General features: G+C 39.8%; 1 protein-coding gene across 4 annotated transcripts in view; it reads left to right on the top strand.

Annotated features, from left to right (window-relative positions):
* The window catches only part of mdga2a (MAM domain containing glycosylphosphatidylinositol anchor 2a), a 226889-nt gene that overhangs the window by 167376 nt on the left and 34694 nt on the right, over positions 1 to 24819 (top strand). For all 4 annotated transcript variants that reach the window (XM_023952708.2, XM_023952706.2, XM_023952707.2 and 1 more), the window contains exons 10-11: positions 15183 to 15455; positions 19670 to 19818. In XM_023952708.2, the coding sequence (XP_023808476.1) occupies positions 15183 to 15455; positions 19670 to 19818 (422 nt within the window). The remainder of the gene's footprint in view (positions 1 to 15182; positions 15456 to 19669; positions 19819 to 24819) is intronic.

Raw genomic sequence — 24819 nt, 5'->3', positions numbered from 1 at the left:
TGGCTGTAGCTTGACTCAGCATAGGTTGCAGCTGATTTGCTCTGTGTAAGGGACTTTGTTTACATAAAACCACACACATTCACTAAACGTGTTTTCAGTACCATAGTGTGACAGAAAAAATGGTTTTATTTACCATTTTTTTGCTTTGAAATGTTAATTTGGGTTTCATTTTAAGCTAGTAAAAAATGTCTGATTAGCTGCTTTGTCCTCATTTGTTTCTTTTTTTTTCTCCATATTTCTTACAGTTTCATATAATTGAAACCAACTGTAACATGTCAGCACCGTTTGGAATCAGTGTTTGCTGGACATTAGAGAGCTCTGTTCTTCCCAGCTAGAGAATTCACTTTATTGACATGAGCTGGCCTCCTTTTGTTGTTTCCTCCAAAAGCCTGCCGGTATTACCCTGAAGCAGCCTCACTTTCTTGGCCTGTCTTGTGGTGTGTTAGCACAAGCCAATCCCCCTGAGATGCTTTTCTCGCCTGGATTTCCAGGTCCCAGCATGAGACGCCGCCTTTGGTGGTGAGCCATGTGCAAAGCCGCGTTTAGTAACTTGATCAAGGGGAGCGAGGTGGCGTCCTCTGAAGCAAAGAGCATTAGAAGCGTGAAGAAATTACCCTGGCAAGTCAACAGCTTTGATATGTAAAAACCTGCATCTGTTGGCTGGCAGCGGTGATGCCAGGAGGGAGAGGTAGAGGAGGGAATGCAAGGCGTCTGCCTTTAGATTCGTCATTCTAATAGAATTGCAAAAGCCAAATCCCAAGCTGTGAAACTGTAATGTTCTTAGTCAAAGTGACTTGGCACCATCTTTAGGCTTGTGAGAGGGGAAGGAAGGCACAAAAAGGGAAATGGGGTAAGGAAGCGACAGAGCAAGGTCTCCTGTCCTAGAAATGCAAAGACGGGAGAAATCAAGTACGACTCTTTGCCAATCTGGTAAGAAGTTCTGACTTCACCTTTCAGACCTTCCAACATCTTCTTGATGCAATCACCCGGCTTCCTGTCATCCAAATAACAAGTCAACTGCGTGGGTGACGGCGCCCATCAAAAAAGACCGTTCTGAAAACCGTCTCTGCTCCAGCCGCATTTGACATTACCTCAACGCCAAACTAATGCCAACAATTATTTCACCCGCATTACAGCACAGCTCATACACAATGTGGGGATGAAATGTTAATGAAGTTTTTATAGTAGAACCATGTTGAATTGATCACACTCACAACTGAAAAGGTTACGAGCCTTCCCACCGAAGCCTGGATAATTAATGGCATGGTCAGTGGAAACTGTCAGGGAAACTGTTAGCAGATCAGCAGGCCTCCTCGCACCCAAGAAACCACATTGATTATCATTAGTACCAGTTTTTGAGCTCATAAATTATCCCTGTGCTTGAATAACAATTTGATTATCATATGTTTAGTGTTTGTTTTTAGCAAATAAACAAGCCCAAAAGGTCCTTTAGAGAAGAAACCATGACAGAGACCACAATACAATAGCAAAATATTTAAGGGAAGAAAAATAATGCACAGCCAGATTAGAAAAATAAAAATAAAAGTAGATATTTACTGACAAAAAATGTGAAATTCCTTCTTTTAGAAAAGCTTAATGTTCTTTTAGTTCCCAGATTGTAATTGTGCCTTTTTTAGACCCATAAACAAAAACAGTAGATGAGCACCCAATGTCTCCAAGTGACTCAGAGCACTGCCTCCACCCAATGAATACAAAATTATGTATAAAAATGCAGTGACAGCACCTCTGGGTATTTACTGGACCACGTTGGGGCCAGTTTTTCTGCTTTGGTGTGTTCGGTGTCTTGGAAGGACCTGTCAACACCAAAATGGAAAATGTGAAAAAAATGAAATGAAAAAATATTGTTTAACGCGTCTAGTATGGCCCTTCTAGAGCCCCAGATACTGAGCTCAAAAAGATAAGGCACCGCTAGACAGCATCACCCATACCTCATAAGTGTGTGAAGCTTACATCAACCTTTCAAAATACTTACCACATACCCGAAAATCGTACCTTCCATTTTCATGATGTCCACTGAGGTAGCTGAACAGGTCAACCCCCCGTACCGGAGCGAATGACTAAGGCTTTAAACCATCAGTTGTGACTGAATACAGAACCTTCTACTTCCAGCGAAAGGACATCTTTAATGACAAAATACACACAACCTTCTGATAAATCTGACCAGACTACAAATTTTTGTGCCTTTGTAGTCAAAATTGAAAAGTCAATACCCAACACTTATTCTTGCCTCATTGTATTTTTCAGGTCAATCACAGTCCTGCCATGTGCAGGTCTTGATAAAAATTTGTATTCAGGCAAGAATAGACTGACTTCAGTGTGTTCCAACCTATCAAAATAAATCATCCATTATTCAGGCAAATTTTGGACACGTTACTTTTAGGCTAAATGTAAATAAAATATGTTTTTTTTTCTCCCACAATGCCTCTTATGCATCATTTTATTATCTTCTGGGAAATGCCTGAGTGCTTCCCAACCATGGAGAAACTTGCTGGTTAAATAAAAGTAAGTTTGTGTCAACATTTGCCAGGGGGATGAAATATTTTGGGCAGCTTTCTACCTTCTTGAAAGAACCAGCAGACATTACAGATCACACTCGCTTTACACATTTACACACACACTGATGTTGCAAGTTGATAGCCACCTGGAGCAGTGAGGGGTTCTTGCCGGAAGACATTTTTACAAAAACGGACCACCCCTCCAAAAATGTGTTGAAAGGATAGATAGAATTCCACTTGATAAATATTTGAAACCTAAATCTGACACAAAATGTGCGTTGTCCTAATAAACAACTTGAATCAGAAGAATACATTAGCGATTGCAAGTTTGTAGTGATATACAGTACAGCAAATGCTGTTTTACAAGTACCTTGTGCCTTGCACGTAATTCGGATTGTGACTCTTCAGGAGGTCTAAGGCCTTCTTTCTAAAACACTTCACCAAGGCACCTTAGCTCCAAAGGCAGCAGTCTCCAACCCTTTTTTGAGCCTGTTTAATGTCAGACAATATTTTCACAGATCAGCCCATACAAAGTGGAAATCCCTTTTCTTTTAGCATCTGGTTTCTCTTTAGGTGGGAAACACCTTTCACAACAAATCCATATTTCTAGTATAGACTCCTGATTTTGTCTGTTAAATGCCGATTTTTTTTCTCCTTCTGTTTCCTCAGTGACTTTTTTCTGCAGAAAGAAACTTTCCAAAGATTCTTTTTAACTTGGTGCAGCTATTGTAGGAAGGTAACAAACGTCTTTAAAACACATGACTGAGACGAACGATTTGACAAGACTCACAAATAAGTCATAGCCGGTGTGTTGGAGAGTCTATTACTTTTACAAAATAAAACTCCCTTTAGAATCGGATAATAAATAAAAAAGAAATAATGGAAGTTATATCCTTTTTCCTTTGTGAACCAAGGGACAAGTTTTGGTCCATGGCAAGGGGAGTTGTGGATCTGTTTTTTCCTAAGTTACTTTTTTTTAAATCTAATTTCAATCAAGAGTGGTTTATGCCCAGAACATTGTAGGCTGTTCCTTTTTTAAACATGTTTTTCCTAATCATATATTTTGTAAAGTAAGTTATTCAAGTTATAAACTTACCAATCAGATGCATCAATAAAAGTCTTAACAGATTCTCCCAAGTCCACTTTCAAGTAATGAGGACGTGGCCTTCCAACAAATTCACTTCTGATTGGCGAGAGTGGTTGCCATAGAAATGTTGACTCAGACTGACTCTGACCAATGACCGCTCACTGGTGATTTTAGGATCCAACAAGGCAACATTCATATTTCTGAAAATGGAGACTGAATTGACAGAAGTAATTTTTCTGTGTGACTTCACACGCACTTAGTCCAGTTCTTATATACAGTCAATAGCTACAACTCAGTTCACATTTCGCGATCTTGATGTTTCGTTGATTGCATTGTGCTCTGCATCCTTATTGGCTGTAGACCAGGCCTGCTCATTCCTGGTCCTCGAGATCTACCACCCTGACTGTTTTCCAGGCCTCCAAGTCCTGCTAGCTGCTGATTAGCTCAATCAGATGTCTCCACATTCGGATTGACTGAACACACCTGGTCTAGGTTATCAGCAGCAAGCACTGCAGGGAGAGCTGGACAACAAGGCAGGATGGTAGATCTCGCGGACCAGGAATGAGCAGCCCTGCTATAGACCATTGTCAATCAATTTCCTCTGTTGCGTGACTCCTGTACAGAATGTATTTAGTTTGCCAATTCTACATAAATCTTCAACTGGAATCAGATCTTTGTTTTCATTCTATGATAGTGGACTTTTTTTTCTACAAAGTTTTTAGCGTCAAGAGTTTCAACAAGAGATAAAAGAGAAAAAAATGTTAATATCTGTCTGAGAAAAGTGGATAAAAGCATTTATAATAATTGTCAAAAATAGAGCTGGTTACTTTGCGGATTTCGTCTGTTATAGGTTATTTATGGAATGTGATGAGGAAAAGCTGTTCACAACTGTGATGCAACTCCATAGGTTACCAGCAGCACCAGACGGGTCGCTGCCATTATCCTTAGAAGAAGCATCTGCTATATAATTGAATTAGTTGTGTTCAAGCATTTTCAGCCGACTTGGGCATTAATCAAAGAATTAACAAAGATAAGTGACGAGTCTAGAGAGACAAAGAAACCCATCTTCACTGCAGTCAAACCTGCAACCTCAAACTGAGGTTTCCGTAACGTCAGGGTTCTGCAGATGGTAATTGCTTTACGTCTGGACTGCATTGACAGCAGCACAGGGGATGGAGGAGCGCTGATGCGGAGGAATCTTCCCATCCATTATTCAGCTCAAAGGCCGCATATATAAAACACATGAATCACAGTCATCATTTCATGTTCCCTGGACGTCTGCTCGACATCTCGATGCAGGTTGTTTTTCATACATCAAAATGCTGAGCGATGTTGTGCTGTAGATGTTTTAAAAAGCTTCCGCTTCCATTCAAACGCGCAGATCTTCTTTAATCCTCCCACACACAGTCCAAATGTTAAAGCCTGGGAAAGAGGCGTCACATAAAAAGCCACACCAGTCAAAGGGACGAACCAAACCACAGCCACACACATCCAACTGAGAGCTGTTTGCTTTGATCCAATGACAATAGGTTGTCAAACACAGGGATCTTATTTATTTTATTGTTCCTTTTACATAACTGTCATAAAACTTTATTGTACGATAATAAAACAATTGTTTTAGAGGTATCAGTCTGTTTATTTACGTGTTCTAAAGAAGGTTGGGTGTTAATTTAAATATGCTAACGCAGCCAACCATGTAGTGGTGTCTGTGGGTTTTTTTTTTACATCCTACTAATGTAGGTGAGTTGTCATAGGTAAATAAAACAGACAAAATAAAAATGTTTTGCTGTAGTAATTCGGCCATTGCAATGGGTACCCAACCCTGGTCTTTGTGATCCACCATCCCTCTGTTTCTCCATCTGTTCTGGATCTGGTGATTCTTGGCTTTGGTTAGTCGGACATGTCTAATTTGGGTATTCTGCAGCTTATCATGCAGGACCAAAACCCAGGGTTCATCAACTAAAGAATGTCAACAAAAAATGTAATTCTAACTTAAAATCTGGAACACGCTTCACTGAACCTTGTTCAGTTGGAGTGCAGTGCTTCTTGCAGCCATCTGCCAGTCTTTGACATGTGTTTGAGGAACATTTTCACCACCAGCTTCTTGCATGTGCAACAACCTGCAGTCTTTCAATGGGCTTCCTGGACTTCCTAATTTTTAGTTTCTTGCAAACCGCTAAATTGCATTCAAAGTCTCACAATCAAATCAGAAGTACAAATGGTTGCAGTTCCTTCAACGACTAGTGGAGGTCGGTTGCACAAATGGGAAAATTCCCATTGATTTCCATGGTTAAAAGAGAATTTTTGTATTACTTTTATTATTATTTTACACCCAACTAAACAGATATGTATCCTGCTGTTAAATCTCAATTTGATTTATATTTCTTTATTTTATATTCATGACAACTGGGAGGGTAGGTATTTTTTTATTTGCTGTTTTTATTTTATTTGGGCTTAAATTTAGCTTTGCTTCGCCCAAATCCCTATTTTGATACTATATAGAGGTGGGCAGAGTAAACTTCAAGCCTGAATTTCTGTTTGTCCTCTGTGGTTTTCTTGGTCTTTTGAGGAACAGTCCATTTCTATTTTTTTTTATTCTTTTGCATTTTCATTTCTTATTAACCCTTGTGCTATCTTAGATGACCCCACCCTTACATTGACGTGTTCTCCTTACCATGACAAAGGTGGAAAGATTTCATGTAATCCATGGACACCAGTGAAGATCAGAAATCATTGAAGAAAAAAGTTTCAGCGCACTGTCTAGTGGGTCTAGATGACCCAACTCCCAATGTTAAAGTGCCTAGGATAGCACAAGGGTTAAGGGGGGCCGTGGTGCAGAGGTAGAGCTGTTGACCTCTGACTAGAAGATCTCAGGTTCTGTTACTGTTACTAACCATGTGTCAAAGTTAGGAAACACTGAACCCGACATTGCTCCTGATGGTAGTGGCAGTGTTTGGTAGTGGAGCCGCCATCAGTGTGTGAATGTGTGTGTGGGTATTGCTCTAAAGCACTTTGGGCCTTTTCAGAAGGTAAGCCCTACATAAGTATACCATTAAAAAGATTTCCAGGCTTTTTTGTTGGATTTATGATAGTGATCTGCATCCCCAAAACATGTCTTATGCTCTGGTATCCATGTATAGTATATTGAAATTTTTGGAAAGAGCAATGTTCTATGAGTTCTTTCTCAGTTGTCTTAAACTGTAATTTTGTTTTAATGTTTTCACTAAAGAGCAAAAGTTGCCAAAGTTAAACGACACATACTCTCACACGATCGTTTTAACATCTGCAAACTGCTTCTGAGATGTACTTTTGCTCTGGGAGCCAGACCCGGGCATATTGCCAGTTGCCTCTGAATGTCCTCCACCTCTCCAGTTTTCATGATAGCCGAATAGCTGGTTTCCAATTCCTTTGAAATGTTTCTCAAGACTCTTATCTGAGTCATAAGCTGCGACAATGTTCTTTCTGAAGGACATCGCTTTCATTCTCAGCAGTTGAACGCACACCAAACTAAATGTCAGAGGCTTAAAACGCTGAGTTCTAATATTTCCATCAGGAACATGTGACGTGAGATGACAGCAAGAAATGTGTTCATTTCATTTTAGTGTTTTATAAGTGAAAATTGTATTTTTGATAAGTACTCGTGCTGTTATATGTGATAATGCTAACATTATCACTATTATTATTACTATTATGATTTGCTAACAATGCAACAATGAGTTTTAATTGACAAATATGTAACACGTTTTAAAATATAAAGCAGTCAGAAAGGAGGACAAGGTTTTCCTAAAATGGGAGGATGTCTTTTATTCCATGCGTTCATTTTGATACGTTTATGTAAATACTTTGAGGTCAAACTGCCCCATGGTACCAAACCCGCTCTGATTACAGACGATCAAAGCTCTTTCTGCTCCGCGCACTTTGTTTACTCTTTGCAGTCAGATTTTGTTTGTGTGATCACTGTTGGTTTGACTCATTTCACAAATGCAAACCTTTAAATAGGACTTTAGATGAATAACACAGCAGAGGTCACACGGGTCAGGCAGGCGGCGCTCCGAACCGAACAAGCTTATTTTTCATTGTTTAGAGTACCCAATCGCTGGATAAACCCCTGTGAGGCTTTGGCCGTGGATTCGGAAAAGAAGATTTTTACTTGAAATCAAATATTTGTATTCAGTCCTCCTTCCATCGCCGCTGCGCAGCGATCCCTGAAGGAAAAAGGTTCTGAGCAAGAAGGATGAAAGACAAACAAGGAGGATCAAACAAAGCCGTGTTTGACACTCCTCTAATCATGAAGGAGGACAGCAGACACACTTCACTTTTACAGTCTGCACAGTTTGGCATGGATGTTCTTCAGCTGCAACTCAGAGGTGAACGTTGCTGCAGTTGATTTTAGAGTCTGAGTTCCTGGAGTGCGTCCGCAGATGAATTTGGCCTCTTTACTGTAAATGTCAGTCCATTAACCATGGGACAACAGTCACCGTACTGCCTAAATTTGTTTTTTTTAAGTGTCAAGCTATCCACCAGTGGCTGAAGATGGATCGAGGTTTTCGCCCGAGGCAGAGCTTGTCCCTGAGCCCGAGGCTGCAGCTCTCAGTCCAACCAGCTCTGTTCAGGAAACATCACGCCGGATCTTTTCTGCTCGTTTCTGCTCACTGGGCAGCTGGTTCACTCCGGAGGCAAAGGAGAGAGGCGAAGCATGAACCCATGTTTAAAGCATGTTTCTGTTACATAAACATGCTCTAAATCCCCATTTTTCCCATTTTAATTGTTTTGAAAAAAGGTCTTCACTGAGATTTGATCAAATATGAAGGAAAACTCAATTTAACAACTTTATTTTGACAATCTCATTTTACATTCGAAACATTTTTATGTTTTGGAAAAACATTTTAATAATTGTCCGAGGCGAGGTCAGTTCATTGCATAAACACTGGGATATTTGTTACACAAAGAAGACAGTCTAAATTGACTCCAATTTAGAATTCATCCATCCTCCAAATCCTCCAAAGTTCTAGCTTTAAAACTAGGAATGCAGAAGCACCAACTACCTGATTTTGTCCTGACAAGTAGTTTAAACTCAGTTTCGAGCTGACAGGGTTGCTGGAGCCTATCCCAGTCACTGTTGAGCTAAGGTGGGGAACACCCTGGTAGGGCTGACAGTCCATTACTGTGTAGCATGAGTGCCAACCACTACACCACAGTGCAGCTTTGCTCCAATTTGATGTAAAACAGTTTTACAGTCTTGTTGAAATAGCTCAATTGCTTCTGTGATGAGATTAGGTCAACATGTCAGCAAAGAGGCTCACAAGTTACCTTCTATTCATACCACGTCTCCATTCCTTTAAAATGGTACTTGAAATTAAAAAATGGAGACTCAATCATTGGTATATATTCAGAGATGGAGACTTAGACTTGATAATCTGAATTGAATTATTTTTAGGTCTCACATGCTTGGGACTTGACTCGAAATTTGCCTTTGAGTTGAGGGCGAGACTGTTGGTGTGGAGTAAGGCTTTCTCCATTTCCTATCATCCATCTGTTTACACTCTTTTATGTTAGCTTACAGCTCCTTCCAACCCCAACTTAACATTACTGGTGCAACAAAAATGGCCAACAATATTGGAGCTAACCAGCCGTGTAGCTTTGAGCCAGATGCCAGTTTAGACGAGGAAAATGAAAACATACATGGATAAATGTGTCTGTAAGTGGGAACGGAGCAGGGAGCTTGTGACCAGCCTATTGTAGCTTCTATGTCACCACTACATGCTTTTTTAAACTGCTTTTTTTTTTTCGTCTGCTCCTGATTCACAATTTGTATAAAGAAATACTTAGAAACAAAATTTTAAGTTTCATTTTCTTTATATATGTCCTCCATCATCAGAAAAATGACGCAAGATCATGGTAAAACCCTAAGTTTCATTTAAGTGGGTCTTTAAGACTTGAGTATAGACTTGACCTCAAAGACTTTAGACTTTAGGATTGACTTGACCAATGGTATCATTTAGTACCATTTTCATTTGTTTATTCCTGTTTTTTATCTGCAGGTTTTGGCTGTCAGGTCTAAAAACTACAGCTCTCTTTATGAAGCTTTAGAACTAGGAATGCAGAAGCACCAACTTCCTGATTTTGTCCTGACAAGTAGTTTAAACTCAGTTCATAATAATAAAGTATTTTTCTCAACTGTGAGGTTTAAGACTTGAGACTGGAATTGAATTTAGAGCTTAAGACTTGAGACCTGGCCCAAATTTGTCAGCAAAGACTTTGGACTTGGACTTTCAAAGCAAGACTTGTAAGCATCTCTAAATTGAACCATATCTTTGTTTTCCATCTCAGTTGCACCAAACCTGGTTGTGTACCAGTAGCTGTCAGATTAGTTGGCCAGGATTTGTCGATTTTCAAATCTCCTACCATGGAAACGGGCCTTTTAACTGCTTCAAAACCAGTGTTTTCATGAACCAATGTTTTCATGAAGCCTGAAAATTACGTGTTTCATGCTTCTGTGTACACTGTCATCCGCGTACATGAAGTGAATTGAGCTTTTAGACATAAGACACAGAGGAAGAAACTATAATAGGTATCAGAAGCACTCTCTGCGTTTTACCTTTACTGGGAAACCTCTTCAAAGACACGTTTCTTTTTTCCTGAACCCCCTGCTGTTCTGGTTTTCTTTTTTCTCAGATAACAGCCAGAATTCATCCAACCCACTGGAATTTGATTAACTGTAGTGGCTCCTCAAGGAACTCTGGCGTGTTGCATGTTGTGTGATAATTAGTGCTGAAGGCAAAGACGTTAAGTCACTTTAGAGACTTGACTGTTCTGTGTGTCAGTGATTCAGTAACATGTTACTAGCTCAGTTATCTTTGTGGCCTTGTCCATTCGGTCCTGCCAGAAGCCTCTGGGCCAGAGTTAATTCATTAGTAAAAAAAAATAAAAGCTTACATGAAGACAAAGTATTTCTGTTTTATGCTGAAATCTTGTTAAACTGAGACAGGATCTTGGATTGGAAATCACAGTAGTTTTTCTTTCTCACAGCTTTTGCAAAGATTTTAATTTTGATTCCAATTTCTACGTTTCGTCTGTTGGAAATTTCTGTTGGATAATCTCAGACTGTGGTAATTAAAGGGCACCACATGGGGCAGTACACTACACATAATTGGTTTTCCCAGCATTCTTTGTATGAAATGTGTACTGTGCTGTTTCCATCACACGTTCTTTGATATGTCAAAAACACTAAAGACCTGTAAGACATGTCCGTGAGGATAGTTTTACGTGGCAGCAGTGGATGCAGTTTTTTTTGTGAACATCCTATGTCATGGAGGACAGCTTTTGAAAGAAATGTCGGCGTGGGTTACGATTTGCAATCAAAGCCATGCTTTTAAATTGGGGAGTGACTCTTCAGATGAGGTGGGGGATCATCTATGACAGTGTGCGTAAATTTCAGCATTGATCATGGCAGATCCAAAAATCAACTGACGCAAGAAATTTGGTTCCACGCATTCAGAGCATGATTCCACTGATTCTGTTGTGGAGAAAAGCGTTGTACCGATAGCCGTATTTCTCTGGGTCAGCATGAGCTGATTCCTTTTTTTGTTGGTTTATGTTATAAGAGTCGACACATGCTCCCATCAGACGCACTGCTTACATTTTATAGATAATATTATATGGAATAACCTACACTGCAAAACTTCAGACTACACAAAAGAAAGCCAAAAGAGCAATGACCCGGTTCATGTCAAATCCTCTAACAGATCCTCTCTTCCACAGATGCAGCCTCCTTGAGATACCGGAACTCAACACATATCATAATACATGCACAGTGTACAGAGTTGTTAACAAATTAAACAGTCGTTTGTGTGACCTCATGCCACTTTTTTCCCCCTCTCATCACCATGACACCAGGGGAAAGCATATGCTAAAAGGGAAAAATAGGAAGCTACATTGTATCAGCTTTTCTGTCTGCGCTAGAGGTCCACAAATTTGGAATCATCTAGACAATAATGTTAAACAGTCTGCTACAATATACATATTTAAAAAGAAACTGAAATTGCAATTATTGCCAACTTATGTTTTTTATTTTGTCGCGGCCGAAACCACGTATCACTGTCTGTTATTTCTCCCTGTTTGTGATGCATACATGGATACGCATCTTTATATTGTTTGAGTTTATTGACTTATATACTACCACCTTGCACTAGTATTACCATCAAATACTTTTATTTCAATTTTTTTTGTTATATTATTATATTTTTCTTTTCCACCAATCATTTTCATTCTTTTATGTTTGGCTAAAATGTTGGATCCCTGATAAGACGAATCTGCTTCAGGGGTGTCCATTTTTTCCACGTTTGTATTGTTAGGTGATTTGTTGTTTGTGACACATTGTGAGAAAGTAAACTAAACTAAACTAAAACGATTGAGTGAACAGTCAAAGATATGCAATTTGTTTAAGAGTGTGTGTTATTTACATGTTGTCCGGTATTAGAAGGCTAATTAATAAAAATGTAGCTTTGGTCAGCCAATTAGGAAGCAGACTGGAAATGAATGAAAAATGCAATATTTGTGTACTCTGCTATTTTGTTTATTTTTTTCATGCCTAATCTTAGATAGTTCCAACCTGCCTGGATCTCTCCACAGGTGAGAGAATCTCAAATTTGGCCAGTATTTTTGGGAAACTCCTAAAACCAAGAGTAACAATTAGACCTGAAAGAGATACTCAAATTAGATGCAATCCTTTCCTTTATTGATGCAAAATTTGCCATCACATAGATTTGATTTGATTTCTTTATTTAACCTACTTCAGTACAGGGGGACAATTGTCTACACATAGGGGGACAAAGCACCCTCATTCTTAGCTTTGGTAAGCTAGCAGTGTCCTAAAATACCTGAGATGTCGGCACAGTTAAACCGCTGAAATATAATTCAAAAGTATTTTATTGCCAACAAAAGCGAACAGGAATGAGCTTTTAAAACTAAAACAAACAATTAAGTCGGGGAATAGATAAATCTATAAATAAGTATATTTAAGGAAATACTGTCTAACCATGGTTTTAAAACCGGTGCATTTAGATTCGGAGATAACGACATTTTTACCCCTGCCAAATGAACTGCTTTCATGCAACACATTTCTCTTTAAGATGGATATCCAGTGAAATCTCAGTAATTACCTTCTAGTATTTAGAGAGAATAATGTAGATTATGTCACAGATTAGAATTTCAATCAGGTAATCAGTGATCTGTAACAGATTACATTTTGCAAATAATAACCCAGCCCTCCCATCATCCCTGCACAAGCATCCAACTCTCCTTTTTCTCGATTTGGAATTATGCAAATTTCCCATAATTAAGGGGCTTGGTGTCGGTTTTGCTTCCTCTGCTCCATGTTTGCTGTTGTTCCCTGAACAAGCGTGCATGAGCCCATCATCACGAGGGATGCTGGGGCGAAACGGGGGGGGTATTGTAACAGCACAGAAATCTACATTCCCAGTCGGTTCAATCCAAGATACATTAGACATGCTAAAATATGAATGCAATACTTTTTCTTTTTTACTTTTCAAGAGCAGAAGTTAGTTTCCACCCCCATTAAATTGGTGGAACGACTCACCTCTGAGCATTGCAGAGAGGTGACGGCTGTCAGACACTTAGGAGTTTTCATTTCCATTTAGAAAGGCTCACTCCATCATCCCGCCGTCGCTTTTGTGTAAAGTGTTACTGATTTTTTGTCCCGAACAACGCTTTGGCTGTTCTGCTAAACTGATCCTTTAAAGGCTGAACATTTCTATTTTTCATTTATGTCCAAAATGTGCTCCCTGTGCCGCACTGAGACTTCAGGGTTTGCTTAAAATGACTTTAATCTTCACCTTTATGCAATCCTCTTGCTTCATTGAACTGCTGTGACCTGCGTTTCTATCCTTTGAAATGGGTGAAGACTCTCAGCAAACCTTTATTTTCTTTTTCTGTGGTCCTTAAGAGGCTTGAGCAGGCTGCTCAACACTTTCTCTTCTGATGCCACTATAAAAAATATTCTCATTAGTATATTTTTAGACGTTACCTTTTTGTCTAACATTTTTTCCAGTAAGAACTTACTCAGCTGGCCGTTGTGTAGACGTACTTATGTTGCACTTGAATCTCATATGCAGACTCTTCAGACTGGACCTCAATGACTTGAGACTTGACCTCATGGACTTGAGACTTGACTTCAATGTCTTAAGCGTTGACTTGAGACTCAATTAAAGACTTGACGTACAATGTACAATGATATGTAAAATGTTGAGACTCAAACTCAAGGACTTGAGCTTTGACTTGAGACTTGAACCTAAGCAACTGAGACTCAACCTTAAGAATTTGAGATTTGACTTGACTCAGGACGTAATTTGAGAATCATACTCAAGGATTTCTGGCTGACCCGACCACAAGAATTTGAAACTTGACTTGAGATCTTTGACTTGGAAAAATATGCATTTGTTTAATCTTATTTTTTATCTGCAGGTCAATGTTGTCATGTCTAAAAATTAAAAGCTCTTTTTATGCGGGGTTAGGAATGCAGAAACGCCAACTTTCTGTTTTTGTCTCTCAACCAACTGTTGAAAGTAGTTTAATAACATGTCACAAAAAGTTGTCAGAGTGATGTATAGATGTGCTCATGGCTCTTCCCCTCCAAAAGAATGTCAAATAACATATTCTTATTAGGATAATGAAATGTTTTGTTTTACATTTTTTCGTAAGGGGCCAAATTAAACTCTTCTCAGTATCTAAACAAGCAATGAAATAATGTTCAGAAATGTTTATCTTTGCATCATGACCTGACCATTTTAGATGATATTTTAGCTTACATTTACCTGAATAATAAACCTTATTAACAACTTTGTGTATTATTTAATACACAAATTGGAAGTGGGGTCATCTAGACCCCATTAGACAGTGCGCTGAACCTTTTTTCTTCAATGATTTGGGATTTTCACTGGTGTCCATGGATTACATGAAATCCTCTTCTCCTTTATCCACTTTTGTAATGGTAGGGAGAACACGTCAATATAAGGGTGGGGTCATCTGGACCCCATAGGATAGCCCAAGGGTTATAAAGAAGGGTGGTGTGTTACAGCAAAAACTTTCAGACAAAGGCCTTTAAGGTTGTTCTATGTTCAAATGCACTTTGTTTTTGTTTGTTTGTTTGTTTGTTTTCCAGTTGAACAGACAATGTCTAGATTTATTTGCTTATATGTGCATCATTTGTGTATCATCTGTATGATTCTATTTTCTGATACATTATGTACAGAAATTGGAATTGTAGTGGTCCTAAGAAACTACTTTGTAGAACTGCAAGACAGTCAGTGTAGAGTAATCTAGCAAGATGGTTGTTTATTTCTTCCTTCCTTGCATCACATTTTTCTTAAACCTTTTTGCTTTTCGACACGTGTATACAGTTGAATCATCAGCATACATTGCAAATGTTACATCACCGCTTGATAAAAATGGAAAGAGCAGTTTTAAAAATAGTTGTAGTGTGACCCCATGTAAAATAGATCTTGTGATACTTAATTTTAGTGACATCTTTGAGATTTAGAATCTGTCTTTCTCCCTCTCAGACCCTCCGACGGTGGAACCAGTTTTCATGGAGATGCGTCAGGGCCTGGGCCGGCCGGTTGTGATGACCTGCAGGGTCCTGCGAGCTCACCCATCCCGAGTGCTGCGCTTCGAATGGCTTCTCTCGAACCGGCTACTGCATGCTGGAGCCTTCGATGCCCAAAAAGATGAGACGGAGTACACTATTCGGAGCCTGAACAAAGAGGGCTGGGGCGAGTACACCTGTAACATAATCAATGAGGCTGGAGCAGGAAAATGCACCTTCCAGGTCACAGGTGTGTAGAGTCTTTTCTGTGTCGTAAAATTCATGGAAATGCTAGTCTACTTCGCTTGAATTTGTATCTTTTTTTAAATATCTACAGATTCAAACAATTCCTTTTTACATTATATTTCAGGTAGAACCCATATTAACGTGCAACACAATTTACCATTAACTTTTCCCTTAAAATGGAGGCTAAAAAATCAGATGCCAATTTCATTCCATTTAATTCATTTAATTCCAGCCAGGCACAAACTGCAATTATTAATTTCTCCTCCATGATCAATTTTGGTTTGGCACTTTTGTGAATGAAAGTCAACACCATTCATCCGTCACTACCAAATCCGAGTTCCTGATTGGTCAAAGTTCAACTGGTTTAACTTTCAGCGAGTGAGTCCAACAATGGTCTTAAAAACCTTTGTAGCAACATGTGAACAAGAGTTTTGAATGCAGAAGCCCAAAACGCTGTGTTAAGCAACAATGTGAATGTTGCTTAATGCTGTATGGGAATTTTCTGCAGCGGTTCGTGACTTTAACATAGAAGTGCAGTGAGTCATGTACTCTCTTTTTAAGCATTTCTAAAGGCTGTGGGGGAAAGCATAAGAGTGTGGAGGAGTGCCGTCAAACAGGAGGTTTTGTTTCATGTAATCAGCAAGCTGGCCCTTTTTTCTTTCCTTTCATTCGGATACACTGGTACATGCTTTTCACTCACAGGTGCTTTATACCATACTGGATAGATCCTGACATCAAAAATGAACATCTTGAGATTTTTTTTTCCATCAACTTCATTTTTTTTCCAAACATTGGGTTTTTATTACTCTTTACCTGGTCTGACTTGGATACGAACTTCAACACTAAAAGTCGGTGCAAAAGTATAACCCAATTTTTTTTTCACCCTTTAGGACTGTGGTTTTCTTTTCTCCCTAATCTACTGCACCACATGGTCATCACCTGGTTGTCATTTATAACAGCACCAAACGCCACCTCAAGTGCCCACAAGAACTTTGTCCTCAGCTTCAATCTCTCAGACATCTGATTAGAGGCAGAAGCTGCAGGGTTGCATTGGGGAGAATTTGTCTCTTTGATCCTTTGCCTCTCAGGTCGCTCTCCTGCGCTCGTCTCTGCACTCTCTTATGTCAGCTTTTCACCACTTGATTTCTTTTTTTTACCTCTCCCCCTCTGAGAACCTGTTTTCCTTGGCTCATTCGTCATCCTGCTCATTTTCAGAACTCTTATCTGTTGTGGAGGCAGAAGTGGACAACCCTCTGTATGTGTCATAAATCAGTTTTTTTTCTTGGTGAAACTGTTGGAGGAGACAGAGACCGATAGGTGCCTTTGGCATCATTTTTTTCCCCCATCTGGGCTCAGGGTTCAGCCTGTTATTGCTCTTTGTCACTTCCACTTGCTTTTCTTTGCTTTTATAATATACCTCCCAACACACAGCCCACCACCCGACCACTTCCTTTATCCACCCAAAGGCGTGGAGGCTCCTCTAAAACCCCGCCTGGAGTGAAATTCTAGTGCAGAAAATCCACTTTGGTTTTTCACTTATCTGTGAAATCTGCAGTACAGTGTTCCCTCGATACAGCTCTTAGTCTCTAAGTTTTCCCAACTTCTCCTGAAACTCAATAGGGATGATATCAGCGTGTCTATGTCTGACTGATTTCGACTATTGGAGGAGATTGCGCAAACTCAGCAAAATTACTATCTGACCTGGGAGATCTCATGAACTGGGACTGCTTGGAGAACTGCTGCACTTGAGTAAGTCAGAGTGGGCCTTAAAACCGGGGCTGCAAACTTTTATATTTTAATGTTCACATTACTTACAGTAACTTCCGTCGAAAGGTGGTCTTTATTCACTACATAAAGATTCACCAACAATCGTAGCTGCTTTGGATCAGTGGGCTGAGGACCTGCCTGCCAATAACTTGGTTTGGTGTTCAAATACAACATGTCTGCATTTCATATGTTGTCGCAACATCTTGCATAATGGCGCAAAGCTGATTTTTAGTGCTTTAGAATCAACTGGAGTTACGATAGTTGCGTTGAAGAGTAATGATCATAAGAATGTCAACACTGGAGTTAAAGATCCATGGTAAAGGGTTGAATAGATCTTGAATGGCCCGATTGTGTAAGCACAAAAAAAATATTTTGTTCCACCAACAGATTAAAAAAACATAAACTTTCAACCAGTTTTGTGCTTTTCTGTACATATAACAAGAAATTGGTTAAATGTCTGAAGATCCTATTAGCTGGGCATTGTGCCAATATACTAAACCCCCCCCCCAAAGAAATGATGTAAACTAGTGACAATTGTATTAATCTGCAAGTACTTAAACTGACAGAACGACTCTTAAGTCTCAAGCTGTTTCCCGCCACAATAAACAGATCCTGGTAATTACCTCGTGCGTCGCCTCTACAGGTGCTCTTATTTTGTAAGATTGTCGATGGTTGTCTTAAAAGCCTCCTAAAGCTACAGATTCTCTGTCACCAGGCAGTAATGAAGGAGAAGAGTGCTTCCAAGAAGATGAAAACGTATTTGTAAACCCCTGAAAGGATAAAAAAAAAAGAAAAATAAGGTCATCCTATCGCCTCCAGGCTTCCACTGAGCTCTTATGAATCATTGCATTGGTTATGCTCTTATAAACAGGATTTTAAAGAAATCAATTAAGCCTCCTTTGCTGTGTGTTTGATGTCTCCCACCCAGAGTTATCCATTTCAAACGTTATAAAGGGGTTAGGTAATGTGCTTCACCACACATAACATTGAATTAAAAAAAATTCCTCCATTTCTTATTAGTCTTTATAGTGGAGGGAATATCAAAGTAGAGGGCTCTTTTTCTGTTTGCTCAAAGACATCCTCTAAAATATCTTATCAGCTGATATGAAAGGTTAGACTATAACTTTCTATTAAAAACCTGCACACTTGCACGGCGCTGGAATGCATCATTTCTCTCGCCTGGAGTGGAGTCTGTGTGGAAATCTGGGTTTGTTTAATTAACCTTTCCTGCCTTTTTCACCGGCGCTTCTTGCTGCACCTCCAAGTCCTCTGCTTTGCCGTTGTAGACGCCACCAACGGGTCTGTCTCCAACTCCTGAGCAGGCCTTCGTAACAAGAGTGCCATTAACACAGCTGGCTCTAGTGCATGCTGGGTAATTAGCATCAAGTGACATGAGCGAAGCGTCGTGTTGGAAAGGCGTCACTGAAGACAGACTGCTTGAGCAGTGCTGCTGCTGGGCTGTGAACAGACAAGCTTACATGTAGGCATGATGCTACTCACAGGACGTGAGTGCCACATTAAAAAACTCACTAATTGAGCATTCTTGATCACAATTTTAGCATGTGGCGTTCACACTGGTCTGTCTCTACACGATACTAGAGCATGTACCGACAGTTGGAAGAGGCTTGGTGCAAATCTCAAGAAATCTTGCTTCAGGCTTTCAAGAACCCACGTTCAGCACGTTCTTGAATGCGCCACACATGTCTATTGTGTACGTCGCATTAGAGCTGAAGAGAGTTTTTAAACAAGTTCCACAAACCGATTCCAGTCAAAGCAGATGTGCCCTGGCATCCCAATTTTAGTGTACCCTCCTCCCTGTGACGGCTGACGCCGAATCAACTAGAAAGGAATCCTTATGAAAATAAAATGTAAACAGCAGCACCAAATCTACAATGGAAAACAAAATTTAAGATTAAATATTTGTTATAACAAAATAAAAGATACAGAATTAAGTCTAAAAGCCACATTAAACTACAACTAAACTAAACTCCAGTCCTTGTTTTGATTTAAACACAAGAAATAAGAAAACATCAGTGTGCAAACTTTTCCCATTGAGGTGAAATATTTTTTAAATAGAAGTCTTGGTTACTTTGTAGAAAATATTTAGGCATACCACTATTATGTAATGGTTTAATTTTGGGGCTTTTCTTGTGGGGTTCACACACTTATTTGAATAGACGGGGGGGGCAGCCCTTTGTTGAAAGTTCTGATTGAAAATATATATTGTATATTTTATTGCAATTTTTTTTGCAATGTCCTGGAGGGACAATTTCTTGGTATTTTCAAGCTAAACTGTACCTGAAAAGATTATTTTTATTAAAAGTTAAAATAGCATTTGTGCTAAACGCCTGCCAGTACTCAGTCTAAAGCACATATTGCTCTAAAAAAGTGTTTGAAACGTTTTGAAGGGAGCAATTTTGGTACAAATAGTTGTCATGGTTCCTTCCCCAGGTAAAGCCTACCCTCCAGAGTTCTACTATGACACCTACAGTCCTCTGTGGCAGAACCGGCCCAGAGTCTACGGCTTCAAGTTGCAGTGGACGCAGATGAACCCCAGCGCCGTGGACCGCATCATCGCCTACAGACTGGGAATAAGACAGGTAGGATCCAAGCCAACACCTTCTCTCCAAAATAACGTTTTCCAAGAAGTGTTGCAGTTCTTCAAAAGACCACTAGGGACTGGTTAAAAAGGAAGCAATTAATTTTTGACTCCCAAATTTAAAAAAGCCAACTTTTTGGCTGTAATGCAGAGGTAGGGCAGTTGACTTCTGATTGGACGATTGCAGGTTCAGTTCCCGTCCTTCCCACCCATGTGTCAAAGTTTTCTTGGGCAAGACACTGAACCCCACCTTGCCTCTGGTGGTTGGCGGGCGCCTGTGTTTGGCAGCGGAGCGGCCACCAGTGTGTGAATGTGTGTGTGAGTGAGTGAATGGGTCCGTGACTGTAAAGCGCTTTGTCCTTGTAGGAAGAAAGGCGCTATATAAGTATATGCCATTTACCATTTACCAAGACACTGAAGACTGGTGGTTATAGGTTGGTGCCATTGTTCAGCAGCGGGGCCACCATCAGTGTGTGAATGTGTAAATGAGACTGTGACTATAAAGCTCTTTGGACCTCTAAGAAGGCAGTCAGGCGCTAAATAAACTGTTTTACACTGACCATTTTTCAACAAAAAAATGTGCTGGTTTTGCTTGTGCTGCTTTCTTGATGGATGTAGAAGAAGAAAGATGAAGAGAAATGTTTTTGCTTTGATGCATTTACAGATCAAAGTCTGGAGAAAAAAGGAGTTTCTGAGCTACAGAAATGTGGATGTGGCTAATAAGACTCCAAATTCCACTGCAGACTGAGGAATTCACAAACTCAAAACAGTTCCTGTTGGGGTTTTGTCATCTCGTGTTTAGCTTTGTATGTTGTCTCATTACACGGTTAAGGCTTCGCCCGTCGGCTGCCACCCATTCCACTTTGGATGTTAATATCCTTCACATTTTAATTTAAAGTCCCACTCCGATCATCTTTTGATCTATTGTAAACTATCATAACGCCATTTTTTGCTAAAAAAAACAAAACACAATCATTTCTAGGACATAGTTTCTGCAGAGGGGCATGAGTTCATTGGAAATTCGCCTCTGGGTTATGGGCAGGACCGTTTACGTGGAGTACTCTACCAAATTTCCCCTTTTTTTCTGTTTATGCTTTCCTTCTCCCCTGTATGTTTTACGTATCAAATATTATACTTTTTTCACATGACATTTTCTGTCTGCTTTTGATTCACATTGATTTGAATAAAGAAATACCTTATTGTCTGCACTGTCAATAAACTTATCTCATATGTCACTGAACTATACAGTAGGGTGCTTTAAATGAAGCAAAAGACTCAGAGATAAGTTCATGTAAAAAACACAGTCTAAAACAAATACACGTTAGCCCCTTTAACATTTTCACAAAAACACCCAAACAAACATTTTGACAGAGCGCCGTTTACCTCTCAAAATCACTTTAACATCAATAACATAATCAGAATTAATCTATATATAAGGCACTCCTGATTATAAGGTTTCTTTTTTTTATTTTAAGGTTTTTTAATGGCCCCTTATAGTGCGGCTGATTTTCTATGTCTGCTCAGAGCTTCAACGTTTGAGTAATAATTAAAAAATAAAAAAAACAAGAACACCATACAGGAGAAAGAGGGTAAAGCTTTTTACGTGACTTTTCTGTGGTCGACCACAGACTTAAGAAAAACATGTGTGTCTGTTGGGAATTCTTGTTTTCTCTTTGGATTTTATTCAAAATACAGAAAAGCTTGAGCAAACAGGAAGCTTAGAGCATTTGAGAGCATGCGCAACAAACACAGATCCATATCTGACATGAACGTGACTCTCCTTCGGAACAAAAACCATTTCCAGCTTTACGAAGTATCTCCGTTAAAACCCTGAGACGAGCAGAGATCTTCGTCCTCCTCGTTCAGGTGTGTTTCAGTGATGCACGGATGCCGTGCCTCAGAGAAATGAATCTTTCGCAGATGTCTGTGGAAGACGTTGCTGATCCAGAAGATTAACAGAAGCAGCAGAAACAAAGAAAAAGAAGACATGCAAACATGGGGGGGGGGGGGTGAATATAAATCAAAGATGACTGGTGTGTTGAAGCTCTTAAGTCACTCACAAAGCATGTTTGCTTGTAGAATTTTCTTTAAACCTGTTAGGAATACACATTTTCTCTTTGGATTCTTTTGTTTTTTTTGTGCCTAGTTTGGATTAGCTTTAATTAAGAAAGAAGGTGACATTCTAATCCCGTCTCTCTTTTTTTGTGAAAGAAAACGTTTTCTTTGCTGTTAAATTCATTTCTTTGCTTTTTTTTTTCCTTGGAGACTGTTGGTTTGTAAGGCTTTCAGAGCCAATCCCACTGTGTCTTCTCCTCAGTTGTGGACAGTATTTATGTTTTCCCCCATGGCCAGTGAATGAATGCATCATACAGGGGTTAAAAGCCTAGACCTTATAGTTTTTGTGCCCTTGGGCAAAGCCTCCACCTCACATTGACCCCAGTGGAAAATGTTTAAGCATCATGACTGTATAAGTCTTAATCAGTCATGATGCCTGAGTGACTCCTCCCCCCTAATGTCTAAATCCGAAGTACCGGTACCCGCTCGATCCAAGAAGCTAGTGGTTATAGAAACGATGACTCGGACCGACTAAGACCAATCACTGCTTACTGACAATTCTGGGTTCCAATGTTGCCATTTCTAAAAAGAAATGAAGAAATTAAAACAAAATTAATAAATTGTTACTGAATTGATTTTATTTCATTGGAGCCAGAAGTAATTAAGTAATTTTCTATGGCTGATGTCACACTCGCTCAGTCCAGTTCTCATTTACAGTCGATGGTTGTGAGTCTAAATACGAAATCTTGCATAATGTAAAAAAGAATTGACAATAACATTTTTCATTCACGTCTTAAGATGAGTAAAAGCTGCATGAAGGAGAGACTGAAGTGTCAGGAGAGTAAGAATCAGAGACGTGAGAACAAAAAGAGCAAATGCCATTAAGGAGGGGGGCTTCTTTTGGAAATGAAGAATGCAGAGACGGCGTTGACTGACAGAGAAAGACTGCAGTGCCAAAGAGATTCATCTATTAATAGTTCCAGGAGCAGCTCCTTACACTTTTCCCCGGGCAGCTCCTCCCTCCTCTCTGGCTTTAACACAGGAAACTGGCAGACCCGGTGCCTCTGCTGGCGGGCTTTGTGCTCCCGCTCGATGCCTTCGCGAAATGCCGTCTGAAAGCAGGGAAGCTGGAATGAAGCTGTGCTTTAAAGGCTCCAGCCAACCAGCACAAAACAACAAATCAGCGGTAAGAAGACACGACGGCTGCTCCTCTTTTTGCCGCTCAGCCCTGCTTATAGCACCACTCTGGGAACATGGTTACCAGTCTGCACTGCCCTGGTCACCCTGACGTCTTCTTCAGTGACAGAAACTCCCCCCTGATTCCGTCAGAACTGGTCTCTTTCAAAAGCAAGACTGCTATGTTTGTGCAGCACTTTTTAAGATACGTTCACACCGCCCTTAGCCACGCGCGTTTAAGCGACCACTTCCAACATAGTCTATTCAAACGTACATAAATGCCTGTTTTGTGCCTCTGCATTCAAAATTCTCACATTTATGAGTCTCTACACAGGTTACTACAATAATTTTTGGGATCTAAGCTCTAAAACACACGGCCACTGAACGCGCGCTGAAAGTTAAACCAGATTGAACTTTGTCCAATCAGGGACTCTGGTTTGGTAGTGATAAATGGAAGGTGTCCCTTTTAATTCACGGAAGTGCCAACCATCTAAAAATTGATCATGAAGGAGAAATTGATAATTGTGGTCTGTGCCTGACCAGAATTAAATGACACCAAGTCTTTCATATATTGGAAAAAGCCTGGAGCAACATTTCATACCAAGCCTTCTCCAACTGCATGTGGAGACGCAAACTAACAGATGACTCAGACATGATTCAACTTTCAAAAATAAAAATTGTCTTGGTTTGAACTGGTGTTTTGGTTTTATTTAGAGACTTTACACAGGACATCATGTTCTTCCTTCTCTACACGTTCAGCATTGGAGGCTCATAAGAGGTATAGACCTTCTGGGGAGTCGCTAGTTCAATTCCTAAGACCAGCAGGTTTAAGGCTGCTTTCACACTCTGGTGGACTTGGTTTGAATGGATGGTCAGTTTATAACTTATGTAACTTGCAACACAGAAAGATTATCACAAAAAAAGAGGATTAGCAAAACAAATTAAATCTGCACCAGAGTCCAGACGCTCTTTCACTGGTTCAAGCAAGCCATTTGACCCCAAGAGCTCAGTTGAATATATACCCAGTGATCACATGTGCATCTCTTATCAATGCATGTGTATGAATGTGTAACAGTCTTGATAATGGATTGTTTGTTCTCAGTGAACAAACTCTTTGTTGTAATACTGTAATTTCACCATTAGGTGTCAGTGTCAGTTGTACTGCTGTTGTTTTTGTCCTACAAAGAGTTAATAAATGAACGAGGTGACTCGTGTCTGAAACTCAACACTCTTTACATTTAAAGGTGCTGCCAGCAACCCCTTCCACATCCCATAATATGCAGATGCTTTCATTTCAAAATTACCGTCTAGCTCTGAACTCATGTTGCCCCCTGTTTGTGTTGATAAAACTTCACGTTGGAGTGTGTACCTGATAAATCTCCATGTTCCTGAGTCACTGCTGATGACTCAGACTAGGTTTGTAACCCAATCCACTATTTGATCATTCAAATCCGCTTTCTTTCAGTTTCTTCCTTTTTATTTAAATTTTTCTATGTTTAAAGATGGGAAATGTTGCAGAAAAGGCCCTGAAAGATGAGATATCAGACTTTTATTTACTTTTTATCACTTCATTTAAATATGTAGCAGAGCTAGATTGGTCGACCTCTGATCAGGAAATTGCAGGCTCGGTTCACGCCTTGCCTGCCCGTGTGTTGAAGTGTCCTTGGGCATGACGCCAAACCCCACATTGCTCCTGATGTTTATAAGTTGGCACCAGTGTTCGGCAGCCGAGCTGCCATCAGTGTGTGAATGTGTGTGTATGGATGAATGG

Source organism: Oryzias latipes, chromosome 24, assembly GCF_053564925.1.
Source record: "Oryzias latipes strain Hd-rR chromosome 24, Olatipes_Hd-rR_3.1".
In the NCBI taxonomy this organism is placed as follows: domain Eukaryota; kingdom Metazoa; phylum Chordata; class Actinopteri; order Beloniformes; family Adrianichthyidae; genus Oryzias; species Oryzias latipes.
Note: the sequence above shows the minus strand (reverse complement) of the source record. Positions and strands in the feature narration are given on the sequence as shown.